The 17,132-nt window shown below is 33.3% G+C and overlaps 3 protein-coding genes across 3 annotated transcripts; 2 read left to right on the forward strand and 1 right to left on the reverse strand.

Moving 5' to 3' along the window:
- The first annotated feature begins 327 nt into the window (after positions 1-327).
- LOC110884387 (KH domain-containing protein At3g08620) lies at positions 328-6,025 on the forward strand. Its single transcript, XM_022132097.2, has 7 exons — positions 328-583; positions 683-771; positions 1,926-2,047; positions 2,150-2,266; positions 2,726-2,842; positions 3,764-3,907; positions 5,086-6,025. The coding sequence occupies exons 1-7, from the start codon at positions 504-506 to the stop codon at positions 5,230-5,232; spliced, it is 816 nt and encodes a 271-aa protein (XP_021987789.1). The 5' UTR covers positions 328-503; the 3' UTR covers positions 5,233-6,025.
- Positions 6,026-7,014: 989 nt separating this feature from the next.
- Positions 7,015-11,273, reverse strand: LOC110884386 (probable LRR receptor-like serine/threonine-protein kinase At1g06840). Its single transcript, XM_022132096.2, has 6 exons — positions 11,224-11,273; positions 10,344-10,627; positions 9,584-9,635; positions 9,236-9,486; positions 8,249-8,383; positions 7,015-7,554 (listed from the first exon to the last, which is right to left on the reverse strand). The coding sequence occupies exons 2-6, from the start codon at positions 10,605-10,607 to the stop codon at positions 7,240-7,242; spliced, it is 1,017 nt and encodes a 338-aa protein (XP_021987788.1). The 5' UTR covers positions 10,608-10,627; positions 11,224-11,273; the 3' UTR covers positions 7,015-7,239.
- LOC110880942 (KH domain-containing protein At3g08620) lies at positions 11,261-16,433 on the forward strand. The gene is made up of 5 exons (XM_022129359.2): positions 11,261-12,409; positions 12,512-12,628; positions 13,088-13,204; positions 14,125-14,268; positions 15,447-16,433. Exons 1-5 carry the CDS (start codon positions 12,293-12,295, stop codon positions 15,591-15,593), a joined length of 642 nt encoding a protein of 213 aa, XP_021985051.2. The 5' UTR covers positions 11,261-12,292; the 3' UTR covers positions 15,594-16,433.
- Positions 16,434-17,132: the final 699 nt, after the last annotated feature.

Raw genomic sequence — 17,132 nt, forward strand, 5'->3', positions numbered from 1 at the left:
TAAGTTAAAACTTCTTGTTTTCATGAACATGCAACAGATCCAACACATGTTTTGGAAATAACGAAACAGAAAACTTGTGAATTCTAGAGATTAATTTTATAATATATATTTATAATAAAACGAATATACAAATACATAATTTTTATTTTAATTTAATATAAAAAAATATGGTGGAGGAATAGTTGCTCTCTTTGATTTCTTTTTGTCCTTTTACCTTAAAACAGAGTATCAATCAAAAGTCATGCTGACAACTTTTTCAAACAAAAATAATATATTTATTTTCTCAAATTATGGATATTAAATAAATGAATTTTCAAAGTGAAATAAGTAAGGAAATAATTGCCTCAAATTTTTTGCTCAACTTGACAGATCTTTCTGGACTCTGCTTGCTCCCCTCTTAATATCATCAACACAAAGAAAATACCCTTTTTTTCTTCTAATTTTCTTCTTATTTTCCACAATTGTTTTTCTATTTTTTTCCACCAATTTTTTGTTAGAAACCCATGTCAGGTTTGTATAATCCCAACTTTTCTCCTGCAAGAACAGCCTCTCCACAGATTAGAACTCATGGAGATGTTGATAGGTTTGTTTCTGAATTATTTTAATGTTAATTTCAGTTTCAGTTTAAAGTTTGTGTTTTTTAGATGCTATTGATTATTTTTATGTTGTGTTTTTTTTTCAGTCAGTATTTGTCTGAATTATTGGCAGAACATCAAAAGCTCCAACCTTTTCTTCAAGTTCTTCCCATATGCACAAGACTCTTGAATCAAGGTTTGATTTTTTTTTATCTTAATCAATAGGGCTTCTGTTCTTTAAGTGCATGGTGCCTGAAAAATAGTTTTTTTTTTTTTTTTTTTTTTTTTTTTTTTTTTTTTTTTTGTATTTAGGCTGATCCAATTGTTAGTTTCTTGAATCACGAGTTGAAGTTTCTGCCTTTATCAAGTATCTAAATTGGTGATTATGTGATGTGGAATAACCAAAATCAGTTATTTAGGTGTATTTGTGTTCTGTTTGATGCTGTTATGATCAATCAAATAAATAGTATGCAATTTTGAGTGTTTGGATGATTATAATTAGTTTCACTATAGCCAAACACTTATCCTCTGCAGTTTGTAAACACAATAGTAGGATAATCACTTATCCATGTATTAACTAAAGAACACTAGTATTTTTGTGTGGCAATAGATCAATTTATATGTTCAATGTATGCTCTATGATGGATTTAAAAAAGAAAAAAATGATAAAAACATTTTTTTTTATGTTGGAACATTTTGAAGGTTAATGTTGTTTAGCAAAGTGCATCAAGTAGTTTTTACCATCGTTGAATAGGCTCGTCGGAACACAACTCTTAGATTCGTTTAATTCAAGATAGAACGTTTAAACGGGACCCATCATCACATCTTCGGTTATTTTTGCATGAGAAAAATGCAACCCGCAAACTGAACATTTGTTCGATTATTGAAATGAATGGGGATTTTTTTGTGTTTCTTTCATATGAGCCTTGTAATAGGATCATAACATTGTTCAGGTCTCAATTTTAAGTTACTCAAATCATGACGTGTGTGATACTGATTAGAGGTGCCAGTTTCGACCCATTTACTTATAAAAAATGATCGACATGTCTAATCTCTAATAGGTCAAATATGTAAAATAAAATAAAAAAATAGCTTAAAAGGAAAGGAAACGGTCACATAAAACGAAACTCACCCAAATTGTATTATCAATGCATAAAACCTCGTAAACCATTTCTCTCAGAAGTTGATTTATCGTCAAAACTACATAATTCTGTAATCAAGTAATCATATTCGACAGACTAATAACGTATGATAAGTTCAAAAAATATTTGACCCGAACCGGTTTGACCAGTCACACAATCCACCAATTTCAAACCCAAGGAGTTAACTATTTCTTTTTCCCTTTCTCAGAAATCATGAGGGTTTCTGGTATGGCAAACCAAGGGTTTACCGAACTCGATAGGCTGCGACATAGAAGTCCGAGCCCCATGGCTTCACCAGATCTTACTGGCTGGAATGGTTTTCCACAAGAGGTAACTATATAATAAACTCTATAACATAATATTTTCTTTTTAGTCATAATTCATAAGTCTAGTCCAAAAAAGAATCACTAATGATATCTTGTGTCATGGTAGAGGTTAAGTGTGCCCCATGGCATGACAATGGACTGGCAAGGAGCTCCGGCTAGCCCTAGTTCCTTCACCGTCAAGAGAATCTTGCGCTTTGAGATTCCTGTTGATTCCTATCCCAATGTAAGCTAGCTTTCAACAAGTTATAACAGTTAAAATGGTTATATATACGGTGAAAACCATTCTAACTTTCTATTTATTATAGCTAGGTTACATTAGTGAACAAGTTATTCTTATTTTCGGAAAAATAATTTCAAAATCGACGTTTAATGGTCTATGTTATAAGTTTAAAATCAAATAGATGAACAGTCACTTGACCCGCTCACTTATTTGATTAAAACTTATAACATAGAAACGTTCCTTAAAATAAAAATGGGAAGTTATCGATAAAAACGTATGGACTTCTTTTGAACCCGCATTCAAGGCCCTTGACTTGTAAACTCAACAACGTTTTTCTCGATAATTTATGTGGGTCCCGTATTCATGTATCTGTATACAAAACAAGTGAGACCATGATCATACAATATAAACAGAACCCGCAAAATAAAAATGCTTCAATGACATATTCTGTTTGGATTCTAGTTTAACTTTGTAGGCCGGCTACTTGGACCGAGAGGCAATTCACTAAAACGTATAGAAGCTACAACGGGCTGTCGTGTGTACATTCGAGGAAAAGGGTCAATCAAGGATCCTGATAAGGTTCTCTCCTATTTCATGCTAGTTTAAATTTGAAAACTCAAGATTTCTTTAAAAGGTTAATTGCATAGAAAGGTACTTCCTGTATCCCAAAAGAAGTGTCCACATGAAAAAAAAAAAAAAAACCATAAAGTTTTAGGAATGTATAGTTATTTTATTTTATAATATATAAATGTCAATTTTACCCTTTTGATCTCCACACGCTATTAGAAATGTACAAGTAACACAGTTTCATGATTGCGTTTACGCAAGGGTAGAATGGGAAACTTCATAATTTATCGTAAAAAGTGGACATTATTTTTTAGGACAAAGGGAGTTAATACTTTGGTGTGATTTCTATTTTAGGAAGTGACTTAGTTTTCACCCGTAAAAACCTCAACTTTCTAAAAGTTTTGGGTTGAAGGTAATTTTCAACCTTCATAATGCTACTTGAATACATATCACTATTGGTTATCAGAACTTGAAAATGAACCGAAAGTTGGTTACTTTTTTACGTAGGAGTGTCAACTGTGTCGGGTTGGCGGGTTGAAGTGCTGAGTCACTGAACCCGAAAACGACCCATATATTTATTTTATTCCTCTCAAAGACATTAATCCTAACCTAAACACACTAACACACTTAAAATCGTGTAACCGGAAAACAAATGGTTTGACCCATCTATCTAAACTAGTTAAACGGGCAAGAGGGTTGTAATAAATGGGCTAAACAGGTTGGTGGGTCGACCCTTTTAATAAGATGGGTTGATGGGTCGGCATGTATAATTGAACGGGTTAAACAGGTCAATCCGAACACGACGCGTTTAATTAAGTGAGATAAACATGTCAACCCGAACATGAGCTGTTTATGCCATTAATCCTTTCTTTGATCAGCTATAACATGTTTTTAAAATCCTATATCTGATTATTTATATGTTACACATCAAAGGAAGAAAAGCTACGGGGAAGACCGGGCTATGAGCATTTAAACGAGCCACTTCACATCTTAATCGAGGCTGATTTACCTGCAAACATTGTTGATATAAGGCTGAGGCAGGCACATGAAATTATTCAAGAGTTACTCAAACCAGTGGTATGGATCTTTCTTAAAAAAATCACTGTCTTCACTACTTATTAATTGCAACATTTGACTTTAAAAGTCAAACTTGTTTTAATAAATTTTACTAGTTTTCTATATTTTTAACACCATTTGTTTATATATATAGTATTTCTTGTACCTTTTGATGTTTCCTCAAATTAACAATTTAATCATGATCACTAATATAAACAAATGGGTCATTTCTTGAGCTTGTCAACTGTCACATGGGCTACTTTATAACTTCAAAGTTTATAAAAAAATTTCTCAAGGAAATAAAAAAATTTCTGTTATTTTCTATAAACATAAAACAGCAGGAAAATCTTGAATATATAAAGTATTCTACTTGACCTCAAAAGTCAAAAGTCAAATTTAGAAAACACAGGATACTTTTGATAAAATGCAATCATTTGACTTTGAAAAAAGTCAACTTTCACAAGCTCTCTACATTCTTTTTAACATCATTCCTTTTCTGTTTATGGTTTTCTTTAACTTTATGATGTATTTATTGACGTTGCCGTGCGTATCAAGTAAAAGTACACGTGTATGATCAGTAATAATTTAATTATAAGCAAATGGATCGTTTCTTGTACATTTTGACTTTTGAAGTCAAATGGGCTACTTTTTAACTTCAAAATGGATGAAGAATTTTTTGATAAAAGAATACCGACATGATCCTATCTCTTCTTTTTTCTGTAAATTTGAATAAATCATCCAAACATACCCTATAACTTAGAAAATGCAAAAAAAAAAAATTGATTTTGTGAAGTTGTCTGCTTGACCTCAAAAGTCAAATGTTAACCAATAAACTTTATTAGTTGCAGCATGAAGTCAAATTTGTTTTTGGCAAATTCACTAATTTTCTACATTCATTTACATTTTAATATCATTTCTTTCTATCTATAGTTTTTCTTGCACTATTTGACTTATTTCTTGATGTCAATTTTGGAACTGCAACTAGTTCGTTCGATCAAAGTATGTCGTTTAATGCGACCAAATGGATGATTTCTTGGACTTTTGACTTTTTAGTCAAATGGGCTACATTATAACTAATTAAAATTTCTTCAGAATTTTACAACCTGCTTTTATATCTTATATTTGTTACAAAATGTGAACAAGTTATCAAAATCACCTTACCTATGCTTTCCTTACCCATTTATTTTTTAAACTTACAGGATGAATCTGAAGATTATATCAAAAGGCAGCAATTACGAGAGCTAGCCATGCTAAACTCAAATTTCAGAGAAGAGAGTCCCGGGCCGAGTGGCAGTGTGTCACCATTCAACACAAGTGGCATGAAACGTGCTAAAACCGGTCGTTAATCAGTAACCATCAAAACATGAAATTTTCTGCATGCACACATGCCATATATATGTATGTGAGGGACGTTCAATACAAAACTAGTTTTAGTAGAGAACTGCAGGAACCGCATAAACAACTGTACATGTTAGTTTAACTGTGATATATAAGACGGTTATGAAACTGCATAACTGTCTCTCTCTCTTTCTCTCTCCCGCTATCTCCGGTCATCACAATGTATAAGAGCTTATTCAGTTCTCGCAGTTCTTTACCTTAAATCGGTTATGTATTGAATGCACCTTGTTATATATACATATATGTGTATGTATATACACACATATATGAATATGTGTACATGTATCTATATATACATATTTTTATGTATATATAGGACGTGTTCGATACATCAACAATTATAAGTAGAGAACTGCGAGAACCTAATATACATTTGTACATAGTGCATGGACGATAATCAACTTAGTGGAAAAGAGAGGGAGGCGGTTAAAAATCCGTTATCACATTTAAAATAATAGGTATTAGTGTCCGTGATTCTTGCAGTTCTATGCTAAAATTGGTTATGTATTAAGTATCCCTATATATGTATGTATGTATTTTTTATGTAAATTGAAATGAAATGTATAGGTTGACTCTTTTGACCAAAGAGTTTGTTTTTTAAATTTGTATGTTTTTTATTTTGTTTGTAAAGATAAATAGAATGATAGGAAGATGGAGTATAAAGTGTAGAGTAAGGAATGATTCATTATTCTTGTTTGTTGGGTTATGCATTTGTAAAATAAGATTCATTTGATTTATTCATGTGAGATTGTTGCTACATGAATACATATTATACCGGTTTGATATTAGAACGTTTTTAGTTTTCCTTATTAGCATTTTTTACTGTTGCGTCAATGTTTTCGTATTTTTTCATGGTTTGATGCCTGTTGATCTCGGGGTGGGTTTACGTAAAGGTTGATTTTATTTTATACGTTTACCTGAACCTTAAATTTTTAATTTTAAAGTTTCGAGAATGTTAATATTTTTGGCGGTTTTTAGCACGCACAACACGCATGGGTTAATATTAATTATTTTTATCACGGGTGGGCGCTAGTTTTGTTGGTTATGACTTAACACCGAATATTCTAGTTTCATTGTTTTTAACGGCAATTATATTAGAAAGACCAACAGAAAGCTGAAAAAGAACTACAAAGGCATACGGAAACCAGAAATACAATAATACAAAAGGTTACATGAAACACGAGATTAGGAAGCTACACCAGTTAAATCAACATATATACTTGTGGGTTAATTTGTTTCAAATCCAATAAAATAGTTACACCCTAAAATAGTTATCAGTGTTGACTCTTTATTTGCTTAAAGAGTTATTGAATTTTATCACCCCTAATTATTAGCTAATTACCGCTGCCACCCCCAACTAGCCAATAGTTAGGAGTGATAAAATTCAATAACCCTTGCTTAAAGCAAATAGTGAGCAAACTAATTGTTTTAGCCTAATAGTATGGTGAAATTATTAAAAAAATGACTAATAAAAATATAAACATTATTTATACAAAGTAACTAACGCCTAATAGGCTTTTCTCACCCCCAATATGATACGTTAGTCTATAATAAAGATATCTAAACATATACTTTTTGAAAGTTAGATCAACTAAAAGATTTTTTTTTTTTTTTTGTGGGGGGTGGTGGGGGGGGGGGGGGTCATTAAACTTAAAACTATAAATAAAAAAATTAAATCCAAAAACTAATTATCTGAATCTCATTATACAAAATCATATTACTTTCAAATGTGTATCCAAACACCCCCAAAAGAATATATATTTGGATTTTGTATTCATTATATAAAATTATATACAGAAGCAAAAGGTATAAATTTACATTTATTATTTTTATTTTTTAAAAAGAAAATTCCCTTCTAGGTTCTATATACAACTCTCTTAACATACTTCCTTTATTGACAACATGTACTTGTACTTGTAAAACATGTTCATTTCGGTGCAAAATTTCGTCATGTATCAACGAGGATAAACCGCAGGATTATCACCACTGCTAAGATCACTTCCCGGGACATTTGATGAGCTATAAAAAGTTGATGATTCCACAAAATAGTTTGACCCGGACTCTGAAGAGTCAACGCCCGTATCGGGCATCTTTTCTAGTATGTGCTCTAGCTCGCGGACCACATCTAACATAGATGGCCTTTTTTCGGGTTTATCATTGACACACCAAAGAGCCAATGATAGAAACTTTTCAACAAACTCAGAAGGGTATGATCCCATTCTGTTATCTATGATTGAGAACATTGTTCCTGTTTCATGAGCTATTTTGACCTGAAAAAAGTAAAAAATAAAATAAAATACCTTCATTATTTAACAAATCTAAATGCTTGGGAATTTTAGAGGTGGTGATTTCGACCCATTTGCATCTATTGCCAAAAAATTACCCGTTATGACCGGTTACCCAACCTGCCTGACCCGACCATTTACTTATAAACAATAAAAAATTTGGATATGTTTTATATCTAAACGGATCAAACGAGTAAAATTATAAAGAGGAGCTAGATAAACAAGCAGGTGGTTGAGACTTGAGACATTGGCGAAGCCACCCCCCCCCCCCAATTTTTCCGAAACTGGGGGGCGGCAACGTACCTATACGAAAGTACTATTCATAACACTACGCATCGATAAGTTCGGGGGGGGGGGGGGGGCGCCCCGGGGGTAGCCTAAGCTGCGCCCCTGACTTGAGAGTCCCCCAAATGGTATTTTAACACTTAAAAGCTGATTTTGTAAACAATTAAGATTATTATTGAAATAATATAACTTTTTGTTATTTTTGACGTACTGATTATTTTTATAAAAATGTTTGGAGCTTCTGGACAAAAAGTGTTTCATGTCAATGCAATCTGATCTGTTTTGTCTAGTACAAAGAAACGACCATTATGACCCGTTACCTAACGTGCCGACCCATCCAATTTTCCACCTCGAAGGAAACTCTATTTATGATGAAAACAAGAAAAAATGGTACCTCACGCACGATATTTTTGCCATGTGATATTGCTTTCATACTAGTCAGGATTTCTAAAAATACAATACCAAGGCTATAAACGTCACTCTTGGCTGTCAGCTTGTGGGTTAATAAATATTCGGGATCAAGGTAGCCCTGCAATAAGATATGGAAACACCAAACATATTATAAAAGAGCATATTATGTTGTAAATTATGAAAGACTCCTTTTATGCCTTGAGAAATTATATTTTATATTTTCTCTAAAGTGAGTGTTTCTCCATTCACTAGAACATATCTAGCTAGTAGGTGTACGATGTCGAGCAATTTACTTATAAATGGGTTAACATGGGTCACGTTTTATCACGAACGTGTCTAATGAAATGTAAAAGAATAGTTGAAAAGAAATAGTTCACAGGGTAGAACGGGTCAAAAAGTCAGCCGAAGTTTTACGTATAGCCCATACCACCTTGTAAGTGGTTTAATTCAAATTAAAGTTTAAAAAAAAAAGTGTTTTCATGTCAACCCAACCCAACCCGTACCATAAATTATTCTTTCTAACCCATGTTAAATGATATAGCTTTTCTAATCATTGTTAACACACTAATTATTTAGAGTAAAGTACATGGACGTCCCTGTGGTTTACCAGAATTTTGGATTTGGTCCCTATCTTTCTAGAAGTACACGGATGGTCCCTAGGGTTTGCACTTTGTAACGCAGTTAGTCCGCAGCCAACAAATATAAAGGTTTTAGCATGTCCAAGTTAGGGACTAAATACGTTACAAAGTGCAAACCACAGGGACCCTCCATGTACTTTTGGTAAAAGTTGGGAACTAAATGTGTTGCAAGTGCAAACCGTAGGGAGTAGGGACCATCTGTATACTTTTGGAAAACTAGGGACCAAATCCAAGATTTTGGTAAACCACAGGGGCTTACCCAATTATTTATAATGTTTGGAAAAAAAGTGTTTGACCCATCACCCAACATGCTCGAATGGAATAATACTTACGGGTGTTCCTCTAACAAGCGTGGATACATAGTTAGGACCGCTTCCATCTTCATCCAAGACTGGTGCCAGCCTGGACAGCCCAAAGTCAGCAACTTTTGCATTGAACTTAGAATCAAGAAGAATGTTGGATGATTTAATATCACGGTGGAATATTGGCGGGTTGGCTTCGGTGTGAAGATAAAGAATTCCTTTTGCTGAATCTAGTGCCACCTGTAACCGCATTCTGAAGCTCAATGTTTTCCCTGATCTATCTGTCATTCAATAAGTTGTAACATTTGTTATTCTTCACATAACCCGTTCCAAGCACCACCCGACCATACAAACTTCAAATCTCAAAAAGTTTCATACCATTAAGCCAATCGCGCAACGTTCCCCGAGGCATGAACTCATAAACCAGCATCTACATAAATCCACAACACACTAGTATTACTATTTCTTCATCTTCATGGTATAAATCAATCATAATAAGTTACAGAGTAAAGTGTCATTTTCGTCCCTGAGGTTTGACAACTTTTGAGACTTTCGGTTTGTTTTTACGCATCTGGGTCCTCGTGGTTTCGAAATCTTGCCATTTTCGTCCCTCTGGTGCGACTTCCGTCCCTCGAGGTTTGTCCCTCAAGGACGAAAATGACAAGATTTTGAAACCACGAGGACTAATATGCGGAAAAACAAACGTTTCGATGACAGTCGCAAAAGTGGCCAAGCTTCAAGGACCAAAATGGCAATTTACTCTAAGTTATATATAAAAAATAAAAGAGTAAAGTACACAAATGGTTCATGTGGTTAACCCAAATTTTGGATTTGGTCCCTAGCTTTTCAAAAGTACATGGATGGTCCCTGTGGTTTGCACTTTGTGACGTATTTAGTCCCTGACTAGCAAATCCAAAGGTTTTAGCAGCGCCAAGTTAGGGACTGAATGCGTTACAAAGTGCAAACCACAAGGACCATCCATGTACTTTTGGCAAAAGTTGGGGACTAAATGCATTACAAAGTGCAAATCACAGGGACCATCGGCGAACTTTTGGAAAGCTAGGGACCAAATCCAACACTTTGGTCAACCACAGGGACCATCCATGTACTTTACTCAAAATAAAAATAAAAAAAATACCTGCTCTTGTTCCTCGTCACAATATCCAACAAGTGATACAAGATTTCGATGATGTAATCTTGATAGAATTTCTATTTCCGTTAAAAACTCCTTTTCACCTTGTAATGATCCTTCTTCTGCACGTTTTATAGCTACCGCTGTATTATCCCATAATACTCCTTTATAAACTTTCCCGTAACCACCACGGCCAACGACACTTGAATCACTAAAATGTTCGGTTGCGGTCGCCATTTCTCGAAAGGTGAAGCTTTTCACACCGTCCATTTTGATTGAAAGTTTTGAGACTGCAAATAGCCAAAGAGTAACATAATAGCTAACATCAAATTAAGTGGTTTAGTTATACTTGTAACCTATGTAGTTAATGCGGTAAAAATGGATATCGGTCCAGGACCAATATTTGAGATATCAGTTATCGCGGTGGGATATAGGTAATTTTAATATCATGCAGAATTTATATATATAGCAATTTAACACTAACAATTGTAGCAAGTATGAACTGATTAAGATTTGAGACACTACCAATTAAGACTTAAAATAAATCGCAGCAATAAGAAGATAGACGAATGGTAGACCTAAGAAGAAAGGTACCGATATCGGGAAAATCAGTGATATATCCGTCAAATATCGGTCAATATTGACGATAATATCGTACCGATATTTGACACCGATATTTTACATGGGGACCGATAACCGATACATCAGTGATACATCCCCGATATTAACTGCATACCTTATAACATCTTTTAAAGCCCGTTCAAACAACTTAAGCACATCCAAACACTACCTTTCAAAGCCTGTTTTATTATAGTTGGTTAACAGATTCTAAACATTTAATATCACATAATCACTTTGAAAACGCACATCTAAATTGAAAACTTACGTAAAGATTTTCTCGATGATGTGATTCTGTATCTCTCATGTTGTTTCTTGAATCACGAGTTGAAGTTTCTGCCTTTATCAAGTATCTAAATTGGTGATTATGTGATGTGGAATAACCAAAATCAGTTATTTAGGTGTATTTGTGTTCTGTTTGATGCTGTTATGATCAATCAAATAAATAGTATGCAATTTTGAGTGTTTGGATGATTATAATTAGTTTCACTATAGCCAAACACTTATCCTCTGCAGTTTGTAAACACAATAGTAGGATAATCACTTATCCATGTATTAACTAAAGAACACTAGTATTTTTGTGTGGCAATAGATCAATTTATATGTTCAATGTATGCTCTATGATGGATTTAAAAAAGAAAAAAATGATAAAAACATTTTTTTTTATGTTGGAACATTTTGAAGGTTAATGTTGTTTAGCAAAGTGCATCAAGTAGTTTTTACCATCGTTGAATAGGCTCGTCGGAACACAACTCTTAGATTCGTTTAATTCAAGATAGAACGTTTAAACGGGACCCATCATCACATCTTCGGTTATTTTTGCATGAGAAAAATGCAACCCGCAAACTGAACATTTGTTCGATTATTGAAATGAATGGGGATTTTTTTGTGTTTCTTTCATATGAGCCTTGTAATAGGATCATAACATTGTTCAGGTCTCAATTTTAAGTTACTCAAATCATGACGTGTGTGATACTGATTAGAGGTGCCAGTTTCGACCCATTTACTTATAAAAAATGATCGACATGTCTAATCTCTAATAGGTCAAATATGTAAAATAAAATAAAAAAATAGCTTAAAAGGAAAGGAAACGGTCACATAAAACGAAACTCACCCAAATTGTATTATCAATGCATAAAACCTCGTAAACCATTTCTCTCAGAAGTTGATTTATCGTCAAAACTACATAATTCTGTAATCAAGTAATCATATTCGACAGACTAATAACGTATGATAAGTTCAAAAAATATTTGACCCGAACCGGTTTGACCAGTCACACAATCCACCAATTTCAAACCCAAGGAGTTAACTATTTCTTTTTCCCTTTCTCAGAAATCATGAGGGTTTCTGGTATGGCAAACCAAGGGTTTACCGAACTCGATAGGCTGCGACATAGAAGTCCGAGCCCCATGGCTTCACCAGATCTTACTGGCTGGAATGGTTTTCCACAAGAGGTAACTATATAATAAACTCTATAACATAATATTTTCTTTTTAGTCATAATTCATAAGTCTAGTCCAAAAAAGAATCACTAATGATATCTTGTGTCATGGTAGAGGTTAAGTGTGCCCCATGGCATGACAATGGACTGGCAAGGAGCTCCGGCTAGCCCTAGTTCCTTCACCGTCAAGAGAATCTTGCGCTTTGAGATTCCTGTTGATTCCTATCCCAATGTAAGCTAGCTTTCAACAAGTTATAACAGTTAAAATGGTTATATATACGGTGAAAACCATTCTAACTTTCTATTTATTATAGCTAGGTTACATTAGTGAACAAGTTATTCTTATTTTCGGAAAAATAATTTCAAAATCGACGTTTAATGGTCTATGTTATAAGTTTAAAATCAAATAGATGAACAGTCACTTGACCCGCTCACTTATTTGATTAAAACTTATAACATAGAAACGTTCCTTAAAATAAAAATGGGAAGTTATCGATAAAAACGTATGGACTTCTTTTGAACCCGCATTCAAGGCCCTTGACTTGTAAACTCAACAACGTTTTTCTCGATAATTTATGTGGGTCCCGTATTCATGTATCTGTATACAAAACAAGTGAGACCATGATCATACAATATAAACAGAACCCGCAAAATAAAAATGCTTCAATGACATATTCTGTTTGGATTCTAGTTTAACTTTGTAGGCCGGCTACTTGGACCGAGAGGCAATTCACTAAAACGTATAGAAGCTACAACGGGCTGTCGTGTGTACATTCGAGGAAAAGGGTCAATCAAGGATCCTGATAAGGTTCTCTCCTATTTCATGCTAGTTTAAATTTGAAAACTCAAGATTTCTTTAAAAGGTTAATTGCATAGAAAGGTACTTCCTGTATCCCAAAAGAAGTGTCCACATGAAAAAAAAAAAAAAACCATAAAGTTTTAGGAATGTATAGTTATTTTATTTTATAATATATAAATGTCAATTTTACCCTTTTGATCTCCACACGCTATTAGAAATGTACAAGTAACACAGTTTCATGATTGCGTTTACGCAAGGGTAGAATGGGAAACTTCATAATTTATCGTAAAAAGTGGACATTATTTTTTAGGACAAAGGGAGTTAATACTTTGGTGTGATTTCTATTTTAGGAAGTGACTTAGTTTTCACCCGTAAAAACCTCAACTTTCTAAAAGTTTTGGGTTGAAGGTAATTTTCAACCTTCATAATGCTACTTGAATACATATCACTATTGGTTATCAGAACTTGAAAATGAACCGAAAGTTGGTTACTTTTTTACGTAGGAGTGTCAACTGTGTCGGGTTGGCGGGTTGAAGTGCTGAGTCACTGAACCCGAAAACGACCCATATATTTATTTTATTCCTCTCAAAGACATTAATCCTAACCTAAACACACTAACACACTTAAAATCGTGTAACCGGAAAACAAATGGTTTGACCCATCTATCTAAACTAGTTAAACGGGCAAGAGGGTTGTAATAAATGGGCTAAACAGGTTGGTGGGTCGACCCTTTTAATAAGATGGGTTGATGGGTCGGCATGTATAATTGAACGGGTTAAACAGGTCAATCCGAACACGACGCGTTTAATTAAGTGAGATAAACATGTCAACCCGAACATGAGCTGTTTATGCCATTAATCCTTTCTTTGATCAGCTATAACATGTTTTTAAAATCCTATATCTGATTATTTATATGTTACACATCAAAGGAAGAAAAGCTACGGGGAAGACCGGGCTATGAGCATTTAAACGAGCCACTTCACATCTTAATCGAGGCTGATTTACCTGCAAACATTGTTGATATAAGGCTGAGGCAGGCACATGAAATTATTCAAGAGTTACTCAAACCAGTGGTATGGATCTTTCTTAAAAAAATCACTGTCTTCACTACTTATTAATTGCAACATTTGACTTTAAAAGTCAAACTTGTTTTAATAAATTTTACTAGTTTTCTATATTTTTAACACCATTTGTTTATATATATAGTATTTCTTGTACCTTTTGATGTTTCCTCAAATTAACAATTTAATCATGATCACTAATATAAACAAATGGGTCATTTCTTGAGCTTGTCAACTGTCACATGGGCTACTTTATAACTTCAAAGTTTATAAAAAAATTTCTCAAGGAAATAAAAAAATTTCTGTTATTTTCTATAAACATAAAACAGCAGGAAAATCTTGAATATATAAAGTATTCTACTTGACCTCAAAAGTCAAAAGTCAAATTTAGAAAACACAGGATACTTTTGATAAAATGCAATCATTTGACTTTGAAAAAAGTCAACTTTCACAAGCTCTCTACATTCTTTTTAACATCATTCCTTTTCTGTTTATGGTTTTCTTTAACTTTATGATGTATTTATTGACGTTGCCGTGCGTATCAAGTAAAAGTACACGTGTATGATCAGTAATAATTTAATTATAAGCAAATGGATCGTTTCTTGTACATTTTGACTTTTGAAGTCAAATGGGCTACTTTTTAACTTCAAAATGGATGAAGAATTTTTTGATAAAAGAATACCGACATGATCCTATCTCTTCTTTTTTCTGTAAATTTGAATAAATCATCCAAACATACCCTATAACTTAGAAAATGCAAAAAAAAAAAATTGATTTTGTGAAGTTGTCTGCTTGACCTCAAAAGTCAAATGTTAACCAATAAACTTTATTAGTTGCAGCATGAAGTCAAATTTGTTTTTGGCAAATTCACTAATTTTCTACATTCATTTACATTTTAATATCATTTCTTTCTATCTATAGTTTTTCTTGCACTATTTGACTTATTTCTTGATGTCAATTTTGGAACTGCAACTAGTTCGTTCGATCAAAGTATGTCGTTTAATGCGACCAAATGGATGATTTCTTGGACTTTTGACTTTTTAGTCAAATGGGCTACATTATAACTAATTAAAATTTCTTCAGAATTTTACAACCTGCTTTTATATCTTATATTTGTTACAAAATGTGAACAAGTTATCAAAATCACCTTACCTATGCTTTCCTTACCCATTTATTTTTTAAACTTACAGGATGAATCTGAAGATTATATCAAAAGGCAGCAATTACGAGAGCTAGCCATGCTAAACTCAAATTTCAGAGAAGAGAGTCCCGGGCCGAGTGGCAGTGTGTCACCATTCAACACAAGTGGCATGAAACGTGCTAAAACCGGTCGTTAATCAGTAACCATCAAAACATGAAATTTTCTGCATGCACACATGCCATATATATGTATGTGAGGGACGTTCAATACAAAACTAGTTTTAGTAGAGAACTGCAGGAACCGCATAAACAACTGTACATGTTAGTTTAACTGTGATATATAAGACGGTTATGAAACTGCATAACTGTCTCTCTCTCTTTCTCTCTCCCGCTATCTCCGGTCATCACAATGTATAAGAGCTTATTCAGTTCTCGCAGTTCTTTACCTTAAATCGGTTATGTATTGAATGCACCTTGTTATATATACATATATGTGTATGTATATACACACATATATGAATATGTGTACATGTATCTATATATACATATTTTTATGTATATATAGGACGTGTTCGATACATCAACAATTATAAGTAGAGAACTGCGAGAACCTAATATACATTTGTACATAGTGCATGGACGATAATCAACTTAGTGGAAAAGAGAGGGAGGCGGTTAAAAATCCGTTATCACATTTAAAATAATAGGTATTAGTGTCCGTGATTCTTGCAGTTCTATGCTAAAATTGGTTATGTATTAAGTATCCCTATATATGTATGTATGTATTTTTTATGTAAATTGAAATGAAATGTATAGGTTGACTCTTTTGACCAAAGAGTTTGTTTTTTAAATTTGTATGTTTTTTATTTTGTTTGTAAAGATAAATAGAATGATAGGAAGATGGAGTATAAAGTGTAGAGTAAGGAATGATTCATTATTCTTGTTTGTTGGGTTATGCATTTGTAAAATAAGATTCATTTGATTTATTCATGTGAGATTGTTGCTACATGAATACATATTATACCGGTTTGATATTAGAACGTTTTTAGTTTTCCTTATTAGCATTTTTTACTGTTGCGTCAATGTTTTCGTATTTTTTCATGGTTTGATGCCTGTTGATCTCGGGGTGGGTTTACGTAAAGGTTGATTTTATTTTATACGTTTACCTGAACCTTAAATTTTTAATTTTAAAGTTTCGAGAATGTTAATATTTTTGGCGGTTTTTAGCACGCACAACACGCATGGGTTAATATTAATTATTTTTATCACGGGTGGGCGCTAGTTTTGTTGGTTATGACTTAACACCGAATATTCTAGTTTCATTGTTTTTAACGGCAATTATATTAGAAAGACCAACAGAAAGCTGAAAAAGAACTACAAAGGCATACGGAAACCAGAAATACAATAATACAAAAGGTTACATGAAACACGAGATTAGGAAGCTACACCAGTTAAATCAACATATATACTTGTGGGTTAATTTGTTTCAAATCCAATAAAATAGTTACACCCTAAAATAGTTATCAGTGTTGACTCTTTATTTGCTTAAAGAGTTATTGAATTTTATCACCCCTAATTATTAGCTAATTACCGCTGCCACCCCCAACTAGCCAATAGTTAGGAGTGATAAAATTCAATAACCCTTGCTTAAAGCAAATAGTGAGCAAACTAATTGTTTTAGCCTAATAGTATGGTGAAATTATTAAAAAAATGACTAATAAAAATATAAACATTAT

The sequence above is a fragment of the Helianthus annuus genome, chromosome 10 (genome assembly GCF_002127325.2).
Source record: "Helianthus annuus cultivar XRQ/B chromosome 10, HanXRQr2.0-SUNRISE, whole genome shotgun sequence".
Classification (NCBI taxonomy): Eukaryota; Viridiplantae; Streptophyta; class Magnoliopsida; order Asterales; family Asteraceae; genus Helianthus; species Helianthus annuus.

Excerpts from the sequence above, each read along its gene's own strand:
- LOC110880942 (XM_022129359.2), top strand. The coding sequence starts at position 12,293 with ATGAGGGTTTCTGGTATGGCAAACCAAGGGTTTACCGAACTCGATAGG. Across the intron at positions 12,410-12,511 it reads GGAATGGTTTTCCACAAGAG|AGGTTAAGTGTGCCCCATGG; the intron begins GTAACTATATAA and ends GTGTCATGGTAG. Across the intron at positions 13,205-14,124 it reads CAATCAAGGATCCTGATAAG|GAAGAAAAGCTACGGGGAAG; the intron begins GTTCTCTCCTAT and ends TACACATCAAAG.
- LOC110884386 (XM_022132096.2), bottom strand. The coding sequence starts at position 10,607 with ATGGACGGTGTGAAAAGCTTCACCTTTCGAGAAATGGCGACCGCAACC. Across the intron at positions 9,636-10,343 it reads GTGACGAGGAACAAGAGCAG|ATGCTGGTTTATGAGTTCAT; the intron begins GTATTTTTTTTA and ends GGATTTATGTAG. Across the intron at positions 8,384-9,235 it reads CGCTTGTTAGAGGAACACCC|GGCTACCTTGATCCCGAATA; the intron begins GTAAGTATTATT and ends ATCTTATTGCAG.
- LOC110884387 (XM_022132097.2), top strand. The coding sequence starts at position 504 with ATGTCAGGTTTGTATAATCCCAACTTTTCTCCTGCAAGAACAGCCTCT. Across the intron at positions 2,048-2,149 it reads GGAATGGTTTTCCACAAGAG|AGGTTAAGTGTGCCCCATGG; the intron begins GTAACTATATAA and ends GTGTCATGGTAG. Across the intron at positions 2,267-2,725 it reads CTGTTGATTCCTATCCCAAT|TTTAACTTTGTAGGCCGGCT; the intron begins GTAAGCTAGCTT and ends TTTGGATTCTAG.